This window comes from Pezoporus occidentalis, unplaced genomic scaffold (genome assembly GCF_034315485.1).
Source record: "Pezoporus occidentalis ecotype Australia unplaced genomic scaffold, CSIRO_AGI_Poc_V1 ctg93, whole genome shotgun sequence".
In the NCBI taxonomy this organism is placed as follows: domain Eukaryota; kingdom Metazoa; phylum Chordata; class Aves; order Psittaciformes; family Psittacidae; genus Pezoporus; species Pezoporus occidentalis.
In genome coordinates, this window is record NW_026916294.1 from 788915 (window position 1) to 805511 (window position 16597).

Genomic DNA, 16597 nt, shown 5'->3' on the forward strand with positions numbered 1-16597 from the left:
AATAATTTGCCCAGAGCACCGCTTGTCTGGAAGATTTGTATAATTTAACTGCAGCTCTGTAAATAATTTGGTCATAGACAGGCCACCAGCACAATTTGGTGCTAAACCCATGCAACGTTAAGGAAATGGCCAGCAGGGCAAAAATTAAATCTCAACTAATCAAAGTATGTACAACTCCTAGTATGTACAACGCACATTAAAACCCAGTCCAAATCTACTCTTTTTCAGAATACGCTTATTCAGTTTAAAGGAATACGCTGAATTTTTCTTTGGGTATTAGCACAACAAAATGTCATGCTTTCTCTCAGTGAGAAGATCACCTGCGTATGGTTAATCCTGCAGATCTCCATAAAGATATAGTTTTGCATGATAACATGATAACATCTCAAACTTGCCACAGCACAATTACATAGCATAGCATTTTGTACTGCTGCTGAACTACAAGTAACTTTCACCAAGGCCTCTCAGTTCTCCTTGTGTGGTTACCCTGTAAAGTAGTAAAAGCTACTGCCCTGATTTTCAGTCAAGCCTTAACTGATTCTGCAAGCAAGAGGTACAAAATTGTATGCATGGTACATTGCACCTTTAATCATCTACCTACCTGAAATACTCAAGCAAGTAGTTAGCCATCTAAATGTTCCAACTACAGGCTTAAAATAAATTAGTTTTGTAGTACATGATTCTGTCCACATTATTTAAAAACTGGCATTCACATCCCCTCCCAACCCAAGTATCACTAAAGCCAAGCAGAAACTACAACCCAGTAGCAGAGCCAAGACCACCAGGCCTAAGATTTAGTATGTGAAAAAGGGAGAGAACCAACAACTGCAGGATGCTTCCCATTCATGCTTCGTGTCTGGACAAACATTTTCCCATCAGAAATGTCCACAATCAGCATTGCCTTCCTGCACCATCAGACTGTAAATCAAGATATGTTCTGGAAGCCTCCTATGATTTTTACCAAATGAGAAGGAAATAGCAGAGAAAATAATATACAAAACAAGGCAACAAAGCCATCCCTCTCAACAGGACTGAAAAAAGGCCTCAAGAAGAAGAGACACTTATAATTCTTTTTCAACTGAAAAACAGAGAAGGAGGTAGATGGGTTAAAAGCCAGCAAAAAGTAGTAGAAAAAAAGCCCACCAGGTATTGTTGCAAGAACCTGTAGATAAGCATCTTAAATCAGGGTAAATTACACACCTCATGCTGGTGACTCGGTCATGGGAAATTATGAAGCTACGTGATGTCTCATTTGTTGTGCTGAAAACAAATGTAAATAAATTACTGAGAGAATCTCATTTACATTTAGAAATTCATCCCGATGCATGACATGACTGCTGATGTTTTTTTTTAAATGATACTTTGAGAAGAAGTGCCACTATTAAAAACAGATCATAGCCACCTCAGCAAGAGCCTCTGCTTGTGTGTGCTCATGTCTGTCTGTGTCTAGGCATGAGTGTGTAAAAGCAGACGTTCTAGAGAGAACTTTTGTATCACTGAGAAAAAAGTCTTTCTTTCACTGTTTCAGAACCAAAATGGTGGTGCCAGAAGACAAACCCATCAATCTGTATTCTTCTGTTTATTTTTCCCCCTCCAGAGTGGGAAACAGCAAGACAATGTTATGGATTGGCTGCTGCCAGTACAACAGAGTGCAAATGCTAAAATCATAGGAACAGAAATAGCGTGGCATGTCTCTCCATCACCAAGTGTAATAAAACTTCCCCTTAAATGTACACACAAAAAGCCTTTTGCTAAGCTTTTATCTCCCCCCCCCCCCCCCCCCCCAAGTCTCACATTTTAAGCTGTCACCAACCCAATTGAGAAGGATATCCAGGAAGCTATAAAATGGAGAGCAAGTTGAACCATGGTTAGCTAAGCGGCATACATTCAGGCTAATATCCAAATGCTTTAGGGGCTGTCATTCTCCATCCCGCGTGGGAAGGCTGCAAAGAGACAGACTTGCTCGTATCATGATTGCTCTTATTATTACAGCAGTGAAAACACTGCATACTAATGGGGATATGTTTTCAGAAAGAAAACTGTTAGATGGCTTTTTAGACTCTGTGCCTGGCTGTCTGGGCTTCAGTAGCCAATGCTTCCTATCCCTTTCTTTGCTTCCCAAACAGAACTCTCCAAAAAAGTTAGTAACAGAAGGGTGAAATAAAACATATTTCCAAATGGGGACATGACAGTGTTCTACAAGCCCACATACGGCAGCATATTTACATAAGCCTGCATAGGTCAGAGAGTTTATTTGTTAAGGGACAAATAAGCAGGCCATGAAATAATTATTTTTCATTGTGCCCTGCCAAACCTACCCAGCCAAAGGCTAAATTGAGCTGCTATTGTGATTATTTGAACTGTGGAGCCAAAAGTCTTCACTGCAATGCATCCCAGCTGTCCTAAATTTTATTCTGATGGCTAGTTTTCACACTAGCTTGAAACTTGGCAAAAATGCTCCCCAAAATAGGCAGACGGAAGGCTTGCTTTATCCAGACCTACATCAATTACTGATTTAGAGCTGCTCTGAGAACTTGATTATTAACAAATCACTTCCTGAAATTGTTATGACAAGATTCACATATGCAAACGGCAAGCTGCTCATATGTACACAGCTAGCAAAAGAATCTAATACAAAGGTTCCCAGATTTATTTATGGTTATTTCCTATAGTGCTTTACTGCAAATTACCCACTAAAATATATAAAAGAAAGGGGAGAGGTCCAGCTGCAGCACCACAGCTTTGACATACAGTGACATGGGAACACCCAGGCCATTACTGCTCAACGTGCTTCTACCTTCACCCACCCCCCTGTTGGAAAGGATGTACCACTGCCTTCTGGCATTAGAGGAAGAAAAACTACCAGTTCCCAAGCCACAGATTTGGTCAGCACACCAAGGAACAGGTAGGATTACTCTAAGAACAGCTCGGATGACAGGCCTGGGAGGATATTTCGTACTTTAAACAAGGCTGACAGTGGAGAGGGGGGGAAAACCCAAATATTTTTATTTAAAAACCTCATACTTCAGAGGTTAAATTAATCCCTAATAATGAAAGATTAGGAAGAGAACAAATAGAGAGAAGATTATCCCATGTCTGCCCATTGTGAGGCTCTTACAACTTTCCTTAAGGCGCCTGGGGTTGGTCATTGCTAGACACAGAACCGGAGGCTAGAAGGATCTCAGAAGTGATTCATTTCATACTTCCTACATTTCTGTTTAAACAACTAAGACACATACGAAGGACAATGAGGCTACTTGTTTTGAAGGCAGCAGACTTATAAATAAATGACATGCCCATCATTTGGTATCAGGCTGTACGTACCACATCCCTGACAAGACAAGCACACCTCACTGCAGCTGCCCTCCTTCTCCTCCAGAGCTCCTATTTTTTTTATGCTGTTTGTAATTTCACTGTAATATCCTGAGGGCAGCAACCACTCCACATTTACACATGAATTAGAACAACACCTCACACAATGGCATACCAGTCCTGATTGGACCTGGACTGCTCCTGGGAATGCTACTATAAAAAGAGCTCATAAATGTAGAGTACAGCACAGTAACACACACACACACACACACACACACACACACACACACCTTTTATCACAGTTACCATCACTGGAGTGTTAACTCTTGGTTTTCCCAATAAAATTGCTGATTGTTTCCTTGATGTCTAAGCTCCAAATGGCTGCAGGACGTGTAGCTAAGATCCAGCATACCTTCACCAGCATACTCTGTGAAGTAAGGTGTTTACTATGGATGCACCCACTGTTTAATAAAATGACAGAAATGTTACTGAGTCTTGTTATAATTATGAAGGCATAAGGCTGAATCTTGCTTAGGATCTGCAACTGATGCAGGGATGAGCTGGGGACATTCAGGGTAAGTAATCAAAAGAACCCCCATCTGTGTTAGCCACATGACCCCTGCATACCTGTTACAGACCTACTGGGTCTTAACCTGATCAGCCAAAATTCCCTTCTTTCTTCCTTTCCTGGGAGAAGCTGTTTGACCTTTGAGCTTATACTTTAATATATTCTGGCATTTGAAATTTTACCTCTAACAAACTAGTTATTTTCTAGTACTTCAGATATAAACAACTCCAATACAAAATTTTAACTTGTTCTGGTATTCAGTCACTTAAATTTTAACTGAAAATATAATAAATACATTTGAAAAATCTTTACCAACATAATTCCAGTTTTCTTAAAAATTCCGTCACATCCATTATTTTGTAGGACTTTTTTTCCTGAAGGACCACGAAGAGCCAGTGTGGCTCACAAAGACCAAAACGAAATGGAAGAGAGTGAGTGCAGGTAAGGCGGCAAACCAATAAATTAATTGAGTACATGCATAAATTCAGGCACCCAAGCCTCCTTTAAGGTCAGGTTCCATGTTGGAGTCACTCATTCCAACATTTAATATCTAGGGGGAAATAGCCAAAATGTAAAAATACACTTTAAAATCTTAGTTAGAACAGCCACTTTGCAAGGCCTGTATTTTATGTTTGTATTGATCCAGAAGTTCACCTTAGAGATCTACCATACATACTACACACAATAAAATAAAGAATGTAGAAATGACTTTTTGTTGACTACCACTTGATGGACCTTCTATTTATTAGACTAAAAACTCTACACAATCAAATTCTGTGGAAAATCCAAGATCGTAAGTTCTTTTTCTCTGGCTCCAGATGGATTGGTAGCTTTACAGGGCCTTTTCAGTATAACTTTACACTCAAGTTTTGTCCATAACATAAATATTGAGAGTTTCTGTCTCACAGAAACATGACCCTCGTTGTTGGACATTCTCAGTCTGAGCACTTCAGCTTCTCTATAAACTTCCCACAACTCATGATTTAAGTCTTGTTTCTTTTGCCCTGTGTGCCCACAACTCTAACCAAAGCAAACCCAGTGTCACACTTCCACTCTGGAGGAAAGATCAATACTATAAATACTATATATATATATATATATATACTATATATAGTATAAATATATATATATACTATAAATATAGTAAGAGACCATGGTCCGTTTGGAAGAGCCTATTGACAAACCTACTCACACTCAGTCATAGTCAGATACGTGACAAAGTCCAGTGAAATCCTATTAGGGAATAATACAAATGACTGAGCTTAAAGAATACAGTTAGCTCCTAATTAAACAGCCCATAAATCTGTTCAGAACTTGCAGAATTTATCACCAGAACAGGAATCTCAAGACCTTTCATACAGTCTCATTTTAACAGCCCTGTTGTCCACTGAACAAACAGCTCTTACAAATGAGATATTTCACCAACTTAAAAAGAAGATGGTTATGCACTTAAAAGATGGCTATGCACTGAGTTTTCTTGAAATTGTGTAACATTTGCATGGTATAGCACATACCCTTACTTGTTCACTGCAGTCTGATTCAAAGTGCTATAAATATGTTTGCCCTTTCTGCTAAGCCCGCCTAAGGGATTAGCAACCCCCCAAAAGTTCAGTTGAATATTAACTGCATTAACTTTGCAGACTGTAACATACTGTTACACTCAAACAGCCTACAGTGCAGTATGGATGACTTGCTTAATAAAAAAATATGTTTTCATGCAAAGACCTATTGCTAGAAAAAGAGTTTGTTCTGTCAAAAGGGGTGACCTCTTTCCATTTAACTCCATTAAAAAAAAACAAATAAAAGAGAGATCTTTACAGGGATGTCCAGAGAAACCCTTATGATTTTGTCTGTCAACCCAGATGGACTTCCCTTGGCAATACAGCACCAGCTCCACTCCACGTTAGAAATTCAGCTCACCATGAAAAAAACCCTGTGAAATACAATAGCAAAGTGTCATCTATGGTAGTAGTGTGAAGTTAAAAAGTATGTAAAGAGAAATACGACTGTTCGCTTACTTATTTGTTAAGTAGTGCTTTCTGTGCCAACTCCCATAAAAAACACACGTGCTGAAAGCACAAAGTTATATAGCAGTGAAGACAAATAAAAGGAACAGATTTAAAAGTTGGAAGAGGGAGAGCTGATCAGAGTTCAAAAAGGAGATGACTTGATAGCTAATGCCAGAAGTCAATGAAGAGCAGGTTCTTATACCTCCTAAGTAAAAAGCTTCCAGGCAGAGTGTAACTGGTGGTATCAAAAGATGAAGAAAGAGAAGGAGAAAGAGGAGAACAAGAATGGCTGGGACAAGTCTCCGAAGGTTACAACTTATAAAGTGGGCTGAGTGGAATTGCTTGATTAAAGATTAAAAAACCCTCCTTCGTTATAATCACAGTAATACAAAAATGTAGAACATGTCCACTGTCTGCTGAAAATAGAAACTGCATAACATATTTTCTTTGCTTTTATAAAAAAAATAGATGAAACAAACCTTCTTTGTTGCTGTGGGAACATACAACTCTCAAAAAGACCTTGACATGAAACCTTTCTCACTGGCTCCTCAAGGATCACATATGTATCAGTTTATACACACTCCCATGTGAAGTGTAACTAGAAGCTAAATTCAAACTTTAAGAATTAGAAACCATATTTTTTCCAAAACACTGCACACTTACTTGCTTCTGCCATTCACCATTAAGTTGTCTAGAAATGGATACCAACAATAGATGTTGGTGCAAGAACTTAAACTGCAGAGAGCCTCAGACCACAGCATTAAACTGGAATTAAAGCTTTACAGGAAAAGAGAAATGCTTCACTCCCTGCACTCCCTACCTTACACACACACACACGCACACACACACACACAAACTGCACACCTGCTACCCACCATACAGATGGGCCTGAATTCTCCTGAATCAGATCTTGGAGTTTTAAGCTCAGCTTGAGTTCAATTGGATTTCAAGACATCAAAATGTATTATCATTTCACATTTAAAAAAATTAAATCAGTGTTCATGAACTCCTACTTTCAATGTTGTTTGCACAGTCAGATATGTATTAAAGTGTGATTATTGCCCCAAATGTACTAGTGCAGACAAATAAAATGCAGCTTTGCAACAACATTTAATTTAATTACATATGCTGGCTTAATGCATGAAAACCAGGCACAAGCTGATTTTGTATCATCAGCATGTTAAGCAAGACTGGGAATTTAGCTAATCCGTAGTGACCAGGAGTGGGTTTTTTTTAAGTCCCTAAAGGCAATTTATCAGCCCAAACTCACTTAAACTTTGTAGGAACCGGCCCTTAATGCACAGGTATCATAAAATATTAACACATTAAGAAAAAAAACTAGGAAGTACTGTTTTCCTAGAGAATTTGCTCAGCTTGCATAATGTAACATTTATCATCAATACAATTTTTTCAGTTAAGAGACCTCTAGCCTCCTCTTCAGGAGGAGGTCTCTGTCTCTATTTCAGCAGCTCCTCCGAGTCCCTGTTTCCTGCACGTCAGTGGGCTGCTTGCAACTGGCAAAGTCACGTTTTAAATCAGGACTGGCCTTTCCCCACCTCTTCTACTGGTCCTGAAACCAATGCAAGACATGCAGGGGGTTAACAAGTCATAGGCACAGCAGTAAGACATTCTCTGCAGGGATCGCGGGCATCTGGAAGTGCTACCGGTGGTGCTCTGCCAGAGCTCAGTCTGGCAAGCACCAAGGCACAGAAACGCGAGTCGTGCTTGCTTGGCCAGCCTTGGACTGACCTTTATTCGTAGCAGGGAACAGGAGTTTTGTTAGTGAACACAGAGTTCTGGTCTACACATTTTTTAAATTGATTATTTTATTGATGTGAAGTGCCCAGGTGCCCCCGCGACAGTCACTAATATAGATTTTGAAAATAAAATTAATTAAGGGCCAGTCTGGACCACCTTTACTGTCATCGTGTAGTACCCTTTTCTACAAGTAACAATGCTAGCAACTAGCAAGCACAAGTAGAGCATTTCTAGAGTATTTCATTACATCTCGAAACACTTGACTGTAGAGTTCAAGATCACTGTCACCTATCTACATGCACACACACACGCTCACTCTTCTCTCCTACCTTCCAAAAGGGAAACTGAAGCATTGAAAACTTGACCGACAAAATTCCGTGCCAGAGCACCAGCTCTTTCCCTCCAGACCATTAACAGCGCGGCACGGTACAAGCCTGAGCTGGAGCAAGAGCAGCCTGGCACGCAGGCTAATCTGAATTATAGTCATCCAGCCCTTGAAATGGTTCCTCATTAGCTGCTGGTTAATGGAGACCCAACGAGTAGTGTTATTTTCATCCCCTGCCTACTGAACACAAAATTCATTTGCAAATATCCTGTAAAATACTGCAAAGCAAGCCAAAGAGATATGACAACATAAGAGGCACACTATTTATGGAATGCACTTACCGTCATTTAGAAAAGGAAGCTGACATGAGCAACAGCCTAAATTTAGCAACACATTTAGTTTTTATTCACTAGTCACAATGACAACATTTTAGAAGGCTACCGCACACCTTGTGCGCTGAAAGATTCCACTGAAATCAAGACAGACTTTGATCTGAAAGGACTTCAGGATCAGCTCCTTAATGAATAAAACACTGAGTTAAATTAAGGCAATCACCATCTTGACTTTCTATTCCAAGTAGATATAAAATTACATTGATTGCAGGAAATGGTGGCATTCAAACAATATTGCAATGGCCCAAGCCTGAAAGCTAAATTCATTGTTGAGCTAAACTAGGCTTTCAGAGGGCATCATTTGATCTGAGGGAAAAAAGAATCTACAAACCACATATTTCCAATTAATAGTTTAAAAGGCACAGAGTAAGAAAGGAAAAACACTGGTCAATATGCCACATGCCACTCAAACAAGCAGTCTTTGCTATGTATATGCAGATACTGAGTATATATATATATATGGGTGTATATATATATATACGGGTGAGTACATGCATGTGGTTTTTGTCTTTGGGGAAGAGGGTTGTTCTGGGGTTTGTTTTTTGTTTTTTGGCGTTTCTTTAAGGCAGGCTGTATTACAAAGGCAAAATTTGAAATCCAGAAAGAAACAATGTGTTTCGGAACAGCCTGAGAATGCCCACTTACCCACACTACCTTTAATTCAAAAGTAATTGCCAATCAACAGCACACAAAGTTAAACCTACTTCTCTTAAAAACTCAGAAAAATAATTGATTCAAACCCTTACCTTTGGCACCTTAAAGACTTTTGGCCATGACTTACCTGTATAAATAGAAAGAACTAATTTACTACAGAAATGCCCACGGGCAAACATGTTCTGGCTAATGAAGTGTTCAGCTTTTGCATGATTAACCAGCTGGTGGGGGTGGTGTAAAAATCACAGGGCATAAAATAATAAGAAAAAATTGATTAGTAGCTCTCTTTTAAAGCACTCTATGAAAAATTTCCTTATTTTTGCTCAGCTGTTTGGAAAGGGACTGTACGTACAGAAAAGATAGACTCAAATGACTTACCAAGGAGCCAGGCAGAGGCTGCACCAGGCACTCACTCCTCCAAGACCTGCATCGCAGAGAGGTTCAAGTGAAAAGTGAGATACCAACCAGCACCATGTCTGGATTACTTATACAACAGGTCCTGCCACTAGTCATAAAGGTAATTTTCTACTATATTGCAAAAGACATTATGCAAAATTAAGAACTGTGACTATGCTTTGACTCAGTTCAGTTTCTTCCCCAGTGCTCTACACTCGAGCACTTTAGATGGCTAGAGCTACTCCCATGAGTGAATTTAAGAAGTACCTCCATACAAGCCCATGGATTCATATGCTACTTAGAAATAATGCACACATTTAGGGAATGAGATGTAAAGAAGATGGGGTTTGCACTAAGGACTAAAATCCCCTTGCCCTTCCCATCTTGTACAAGGGGTTTCTTACAAGCTCACGTGCTCTGCCCTCAAAATAGGTCCTAATTAGTTTACAAATACTTGGCAGACGGGTCACAAAAATAAATGTATCATTAACTGTCCCCTAAACCAATGCAGGCTGTCTTGAAGCAGTTTCACTTCATAGGCATTTGCTCTAGTTCCCTTCAGCTGGGGTATAACTAGCATGTAGCAGTTTTCCTTTAAAAAGGAAAACCACATATTTTTATGGCACTGGATTACTTCAGAAATATGAAACAGCTGCTCATACAAAGCATATACACCAACAATAAGAAACTACATTTAAGTTACAGGTAATTTTCAGTAGGCCATAGTAATAGTCACAGTCTTCTTTACCTTCATGACGTCTATGGAAAATGCATGTTTTACATATATTGATGGACTTCTAAAAAATTATTTGTATTTATGTACCATGGGAGAAGTGGGCAAAGGATCTGCATCTCAGGCATCTGCAATGAGTCCCAGCCCTGGGGATGTTCAATGCTGGGACTTCATGGGTTAGGAACCTATGTTACATCCCTTTGGCAGTATACAAGCAGCCACCTTATATCCATGCCTGGTTTCTAACTGCAACGTGATTCCAGAGCTTTCCCTCTCATGGCATATGTATACAGTATACATTCATATGCCCAGCTACCTGGATATGGATTCAATTCATCAGTCATATTGGTATATAATGTATGCTGTGACTCAAACTATTCAATCAACCCATGGGATTCTTTGGAAGGAGTAGTAATTTTACCTGAAGTGAGAGTTATTGTGAGAAGAACCAAAGCAGAACTCTGAAGCCCCTTTCCCTTCTTCCCACAACTTCTCCACTTATCTTAATTACGACTTTCTGAGGGAGACAATATCTCTAAATGCACCAAAAGAGAGATTTTTCCATGCTGTTTTGCCATAGAAGCCAGGGAGATTATCCTGATCATTTCATGCATACAGCATAAACTCCACCCAAAGATTCACACCAAAGAACCAGCCAGGCTTATGCAGGTGAGATAACTCTACAAATATTCCATAGAGGTCTTCCTTTCTTATCACAGACATCTGAGAAAGCATGCCACTAACTTCACGGTCAGCTGAGACTTCTGACATCAGAAAGGTTTTTGCATGTTTCTGAGGCATTGCTGGATAGGTGGATCTTTCTGCCTTTGCATGGTTCTTGCTTTTCAGCCTCCTCTAACCTTTTAGGAAACATTTCTACATATTAACACATAGGAAAGTGGGCACTCAGCTGACATAAGCAAACAGACATAGACAAGAACTGAAAAAAATGGAACAAAGCAACATTTCCATCTGTACATCAGTTCGGAAAGTGCTATTTCCAGACAGAATTCCAACTACAACAGAAGTTTCTAGTTAAGTGAGAAGCGGTATTAAATTCCACTTGAGTCTGATTTGTATGGTCATATTTGAATCATAAGCGATTTCTAACATGTCAGGTATTTCTAACTCTGACCAACTGGGAGCCTGTAAACTGAGAGCTTGTAAACTATGTTTAAAGTGATTTTCAAACATGGTAACAGCCTAATATGTTTGCAACGCAATTTGTTAATTGCAGTCATACTTGCTAAGAAATTATGCTGTGGACTACCAAAGTTACACCATCATTTTGGCTAGCCTACTTTTTTAAAAAGTAAAATTGAAAGAAATGCCACTTTGCCATAGAAAGTGAATGCCTGTTAAAATCATATCGCCTTAAAGGAAATCGGAAATACAGCTATGAGGAAAGGCTGTTTTGCAGATGGATAAAACTAATTCTTCAGACCTGTACATTGGACTCCAAAAGCTTTACTTGATTTTCTGTTTGTTTACTTAAAAGCAGTTGCTTTGGAAGGACCTCCCATGCTGTTTGCTCTGCAGAGGGGTCTAACGCAAGATGAATGCTGTGGACTACAGGTTTAACTTCAAAGAATAGGCATACACAAAGTTATGTAGCGCCTAATTCCACTTATATCAACTCTCAGTGAAACTGACAGAGAGTAAGCACCTCTGAGGACACGGTCCTTTGACATTAACGCGGATTCCTCATCGGGATCCAGGTCTATGCTGTTTTGGACAACAAAACAACAGAAAAGAAACCCCATTTTGCTCCACAGTCTCCTTATTCTCTCCTATACTGGAGTTTCTCTACGATTGACCATGGTTCCCAGTAGAGGACACAACAGCCAAACAGCTGGTCTAATTAACTGGAGTTTTTCATTGTAATTAGTAACAACAAGAGCATAAAGCAATCAATAGGACACCTTATGCCGCTACTGCTTAAATCTCCTTTGACTACCCCTGGTTCAGCCATACCCTTGAAGCAGATTTGGAGAGTTCTTCCTGCCACTCTCCCATGCAGCATCAATTTTTAGCAAGGATAATATTTGCTATTATACTAGAAACAGATAAGCCACATTCTTAACCTGTGTGATGCAGCTAAAAACCAGGTTTAAAGAACATATCGAGGAGCCGAAGGATTTTTTTCTTATAAAGCAATTTAATTACCTCTAACGTTAATTATATACTTGACCAATGAGTAACATAGTACGATATTCACACAACTGCAAACAAGTTGCATACAGACTTGTGCAACACACACGTCCCACTCAGGCTGGAGGGGAACCATGCTCTGTTGCTTCACTGTACATTCAGCACCTAATTTCTAACTTTGCATGAAAAAAAACAATTCATTAAAAAGCCATTTTAAACTCTTTCTAAGTAACTACTGAAGGACTTCTTCTTCATACATTTGAAGAAGAGATATATAACTGTAAACCATCTTCTCCAACTGAGAGACCAAAATGCTAAAATTAGCCCCTGGAATTTCTCCTTTGGGTGCCAGTTTGAGTCTTGCTTCAAAGGACCACTAACAATCCTCCTGACTTTGAAATTGCCCGCAATTAGTCAATAAGGCCTATTTGTTGATGAGCTGCACACAACTCCCTTGCAAAACATCATGTATTTGTAACCTCATTTTACAAACATGGATTTTGTTCCAGTCTCCTGAAACTGTACAAACACAAAGAACTCAGACGCTCTCTCAACTCCCATTGGAAGCAACAAGTGAGTCCTTCTAAAATTGCAGACATGCTGTCAAGTGCAGGTGTTTGTAAACAAGTTTGGAAACGTTTCTAATTATAAACCCTAAGAATTAAAATTAGAAGTCCAATCCGCTAGCTTTAAAAAAAGAACTTCCAAAAGGGTTCATCTAAATAAGAGCAACCAGTGACGTTTAATTTAGTTGCAAGAGCGCAATTTCTGTGCAGAGCAGCATTCTGCTCTTCATCAAACTTTCCACTATGAGTTACAGAACACTTCTTTTTAGAAAAGAAGTATGACACCATATGAATGTTCCCAAAACTTCTTTGTGGCCAACACCAAAGTTCAGATTTTATGGGGAATTTACCATGCCAACCTCCTAGGAACACAAACCAAACTCTATTTGAAGGACCCTTCCTCTTCTGGATGAAGTTCTCCCTGCTAACCTTACCTACTGTAAAGCTTGGTTTATCCTGCCCTGGCACAAACTGCTGGGGATAAAACAGGGGAAGGCAGAAGCCCTCCCAGAACTCTGACTGATGCAGATCTTGGGACGCTGTCACAGAATTGGTGGTGTCTCAGTCTTGCCTTCATCACTATGGTGTGGAGGCCAGAAACGTAGCTCTAAGGAGCTACGTTGACTGATACCTCAGACAAAGGGTGGAGGGAAGCTAATCCTGTCTTTGTAACCCCAGATTGCATTTATAATGCACTATGAGGGGATAGTACAGGCAAAAGAAATGGACTTTACCTCTGCAGAAGCTTTGGGAGAAAGCAGAACTTTTACCGGACTCAGGGGGAGATGGAGCTCTTTATGGCAGGGGTGGGGGAAAGGGGGTTAACACTGTAATCTCTTGATCTTCACATTATTTCTTAAGGGAAATATAATAGCACATCAGAATGGCTTTGGCTGACTACAAGTGAGCAAACATGAAATAATTTCAGAGAGGCTTGACTCTTCCAGCAACTCTTGCTGCACTGTCCTGAAAAAGCTAGAGGGGAAACGGATTAAACAGTGAGAACCTGCTTCAGGAACAAGGAGGGACTAGGCCTGTAGCACAGGTAGGGCTGTGAGGGGTAGGCAAACACCAGCTCTTTGGCCCCTGCAGAGCTGGCCTCCTCCTTCTCCATTGGGATGCTATATGACAGAAGAAAAGCCCAAACCCATCCTCCTCAAAAACCAGGACAGAAAGTAAGCTGTGCTTGTCCCATCACCCTGAGGAAGATGTTTAACAACCACTATCCAACCCCTCCTTTTTCTTCTCTTCCTTTCCTTTTTCATATTTGCTGTGTAAAAAATAAAATAGCAGTTTCCATATTTTTTCTGGATAGCATTTTGGAACTCATTCCCTTCAACAAACATCACAGTACAAGTTCAGTGCCTATCTTGTAGCTAGAAAGTGTGGTGCAGCATCAGGATGAGAATACAAACGTGCTTTTAAACCGAGAGCCTTGCAGGTGGCACTTCCTTTGCTGCAAGCCATGGATATAACCTGGAATTGCTTATTAGTTGAGCCAAACCCTTTTTTGTGTGCCTGTATTAATGTAAGGGATGGAGGCGTCCAGTTTTTCTCTTTGGTGGAGGGACCACAGTAAGTGGGAGCAGACTAAGGGCACATCTTGCCTGCAGCTGGTGGTCACTCCCCCTCTATTCATTGCCTTGGGTACCTCTTCCCCCTCTTTTCCTTGGCTTGAGTACCCCGTCCTTCCCATTCCTGGCTGGTGCAGTGAGAGCTCCCTCTCCTGTTCCAGCCTAACCAATGTTAAACCTTGTCCTACTGGAAGCATGGCCTGAGTGAAGAGACCAGGTTCAAAGGCAGTCCAGTGAGCCAGCTTTCCTGTTAGAAACTGGCACCAAAATACATTCCCTGAGGGTAGGGGGAATAGTATAATCCTCCATTTAGAACCTATGCAAATGTATTTCTTTATTAAACGTAGATACATGTGCACATGCACAGCTTAGTATATATGTCGGAGTATGTATGCGATGTGTGCACATATGTGCACACGTACATATATAGCATTGCAAATCTTGAATGCCACTAATCTCATTGCTATTTTAATTCAAAGTAAGTATAAAAATCATTAGCTTCCATAAGCACTCCTAACTTCTGAAGCATCTACGCTTCTACATGTACCTGTACTGTGTTCAGCTGGAAAAACATTTTTTCCTAAAAGAATATAAATTGGAGCTGTGTTTGTAACTATTATTTTTTTAATTTTTTTTATATAAATCCATGTTTTTTTACATAAGTCTTTTAATTAACAGTACATATGTATTTAGGAGATTCTGCATCACATCCGACCAGATAGGTCAATTAACCCATTACAGTTTTTCTAAGATATTAGATGAAAGAAAATACATTTAGGAAATGCTTAATTGGAATTAAACTAAGCATTTGAGTGCTAAAATAATACCAGATAGTCATTTATTTCTAATATTTTCTGCATGCTCAAAATGAAAGCATGAAGAGCAGCGCAAATGCATATATCTCCTATCAAAAATAGCTGAAAAATACTACAGAAGAGTGCCTGCTGGGTTGGTTATAAAAGTAAAGTATAATCCATTAACTGCTAATTAGAAGCATCAGAAGCAGGCTTTGCTGCAATAAGAGCTGGCCCCTAAGTAGATGTTTCTGTAACCATTTAAAGGCACAGGGTTTCTCCAGTTGCTGAGAATGGAGCTTGGATGGTTCCAGCATAAAGGCCATGTGAAAAGAGCCTATGGCACTTGGCCATGCTGCCCAGCTGTTTGCTAAATATGATGACAGGTGCCAGTTTTTCCATTTGATCGTGGAACGTAATACATCTTCAAACAAATTTTCCCCAACTCGCCTGCTGCAGTTACATTGCAGAGATTCAAAGAGAGGAATGTTGGTTGTTTTTCCCTCTGACACACACATATTGCAGAGTCTTTGGCTGATATTTCATTATCTGCCTTTTTCTCAAAGCTGGTTTTAGTTGTATGTGTTAGTTTGCTTTTCGGTGCTATTGTTGGAGGACAATAAAGAGCTCTTGGGTAAAGGATTTAATTCTGAAGAAATTAAAAAAGAAAAAAGGGGGAAAAGCTACTATTTATAATTAGACTTAATAAATTTGATCTGCAATAAGGATGGATTCTCTTCCTTTCTCTCAACTACTCCCTAAAGAGTGAGAAGTAGTCCTATAATTTCTCCTGTTCTTAATCTAACTACTTAGCCAAACCAAGGTCTTTCCAACTACTGAAGGCCAAAACGACCTTTTGATCCAGTTGCTTATATAAAGGCCTTTAAGGGGTCAGGGCAAAATAAGGTGAAGCCAAAAGAATTGCCAGCACCACAGTTCCCTGCAAGAAGTTACCAAGACATAGAAAGCAGCAACTATGACATGAGCAACAAAAAGATGATGCCTTGAACTGGATGACAGGTTCCAAACACCAACCATGCCGGATGCAGAGCCAAAGGGAGCTCAGATTCCTCCAGGGCTTGAGTGGCCTTGAGCAGTGGATGATGACAGGATACAAGTCAGGCTGCATAACTTAAGGAATCAGGAAGAAAACAGGCAGGTAACTAACTTCCCCTGTTATAAAGAGGGACATAGCTAGTGCAAGGGGAAACAGTTCAGGTTAACATTTTGGGCTTTTCATTTACATTAACAGACCAAATAGTAAACAAAGGAAGAAAGTTTGTGTGGGGCAGGAAATGAGGGGATTTATGTTTTTTCTCTCTGCCTTATTTTCATTTAGAAATAGAGGAAACTTGTTTCTTTCTT

General features: G+C 39.8%; 1 protein-coding gene across 21 annotated transcripts in view; it reads right to left on the minus strand.

The window, feature by feature from the left end:
- The window catches only part of ESRRG (estrogen related receptor gamma), a 402731-nt gene that overhangs the window by 341115 nt on the left and 45019 nt on the right, over positions 1 to 16597 (minus strand). For 11 of the 21 annotated variants that reach the window (XM_062606062.1, XM_062606077.1, XM_062606085.1 and 8 more), the window contains one exon: positions 9397 to 9442. The exons of 8 other annotated variants lie outside the window; for them this stretch is intronic. In XM_062606062.1, coding sequence (XP_062462046.1) covers positions 9397 to 9442 — 46 coding nt within the window. Of the gene's footprint in view, positions 1 to 9110; positions 9146 to 9396; positions 9443 to 16597 lie in introns of all 21 variants that reach the window. 2 more of the 21 variants (XM_062606076.1, XM_062606060.1) reach the window with 1 other exon arrangement.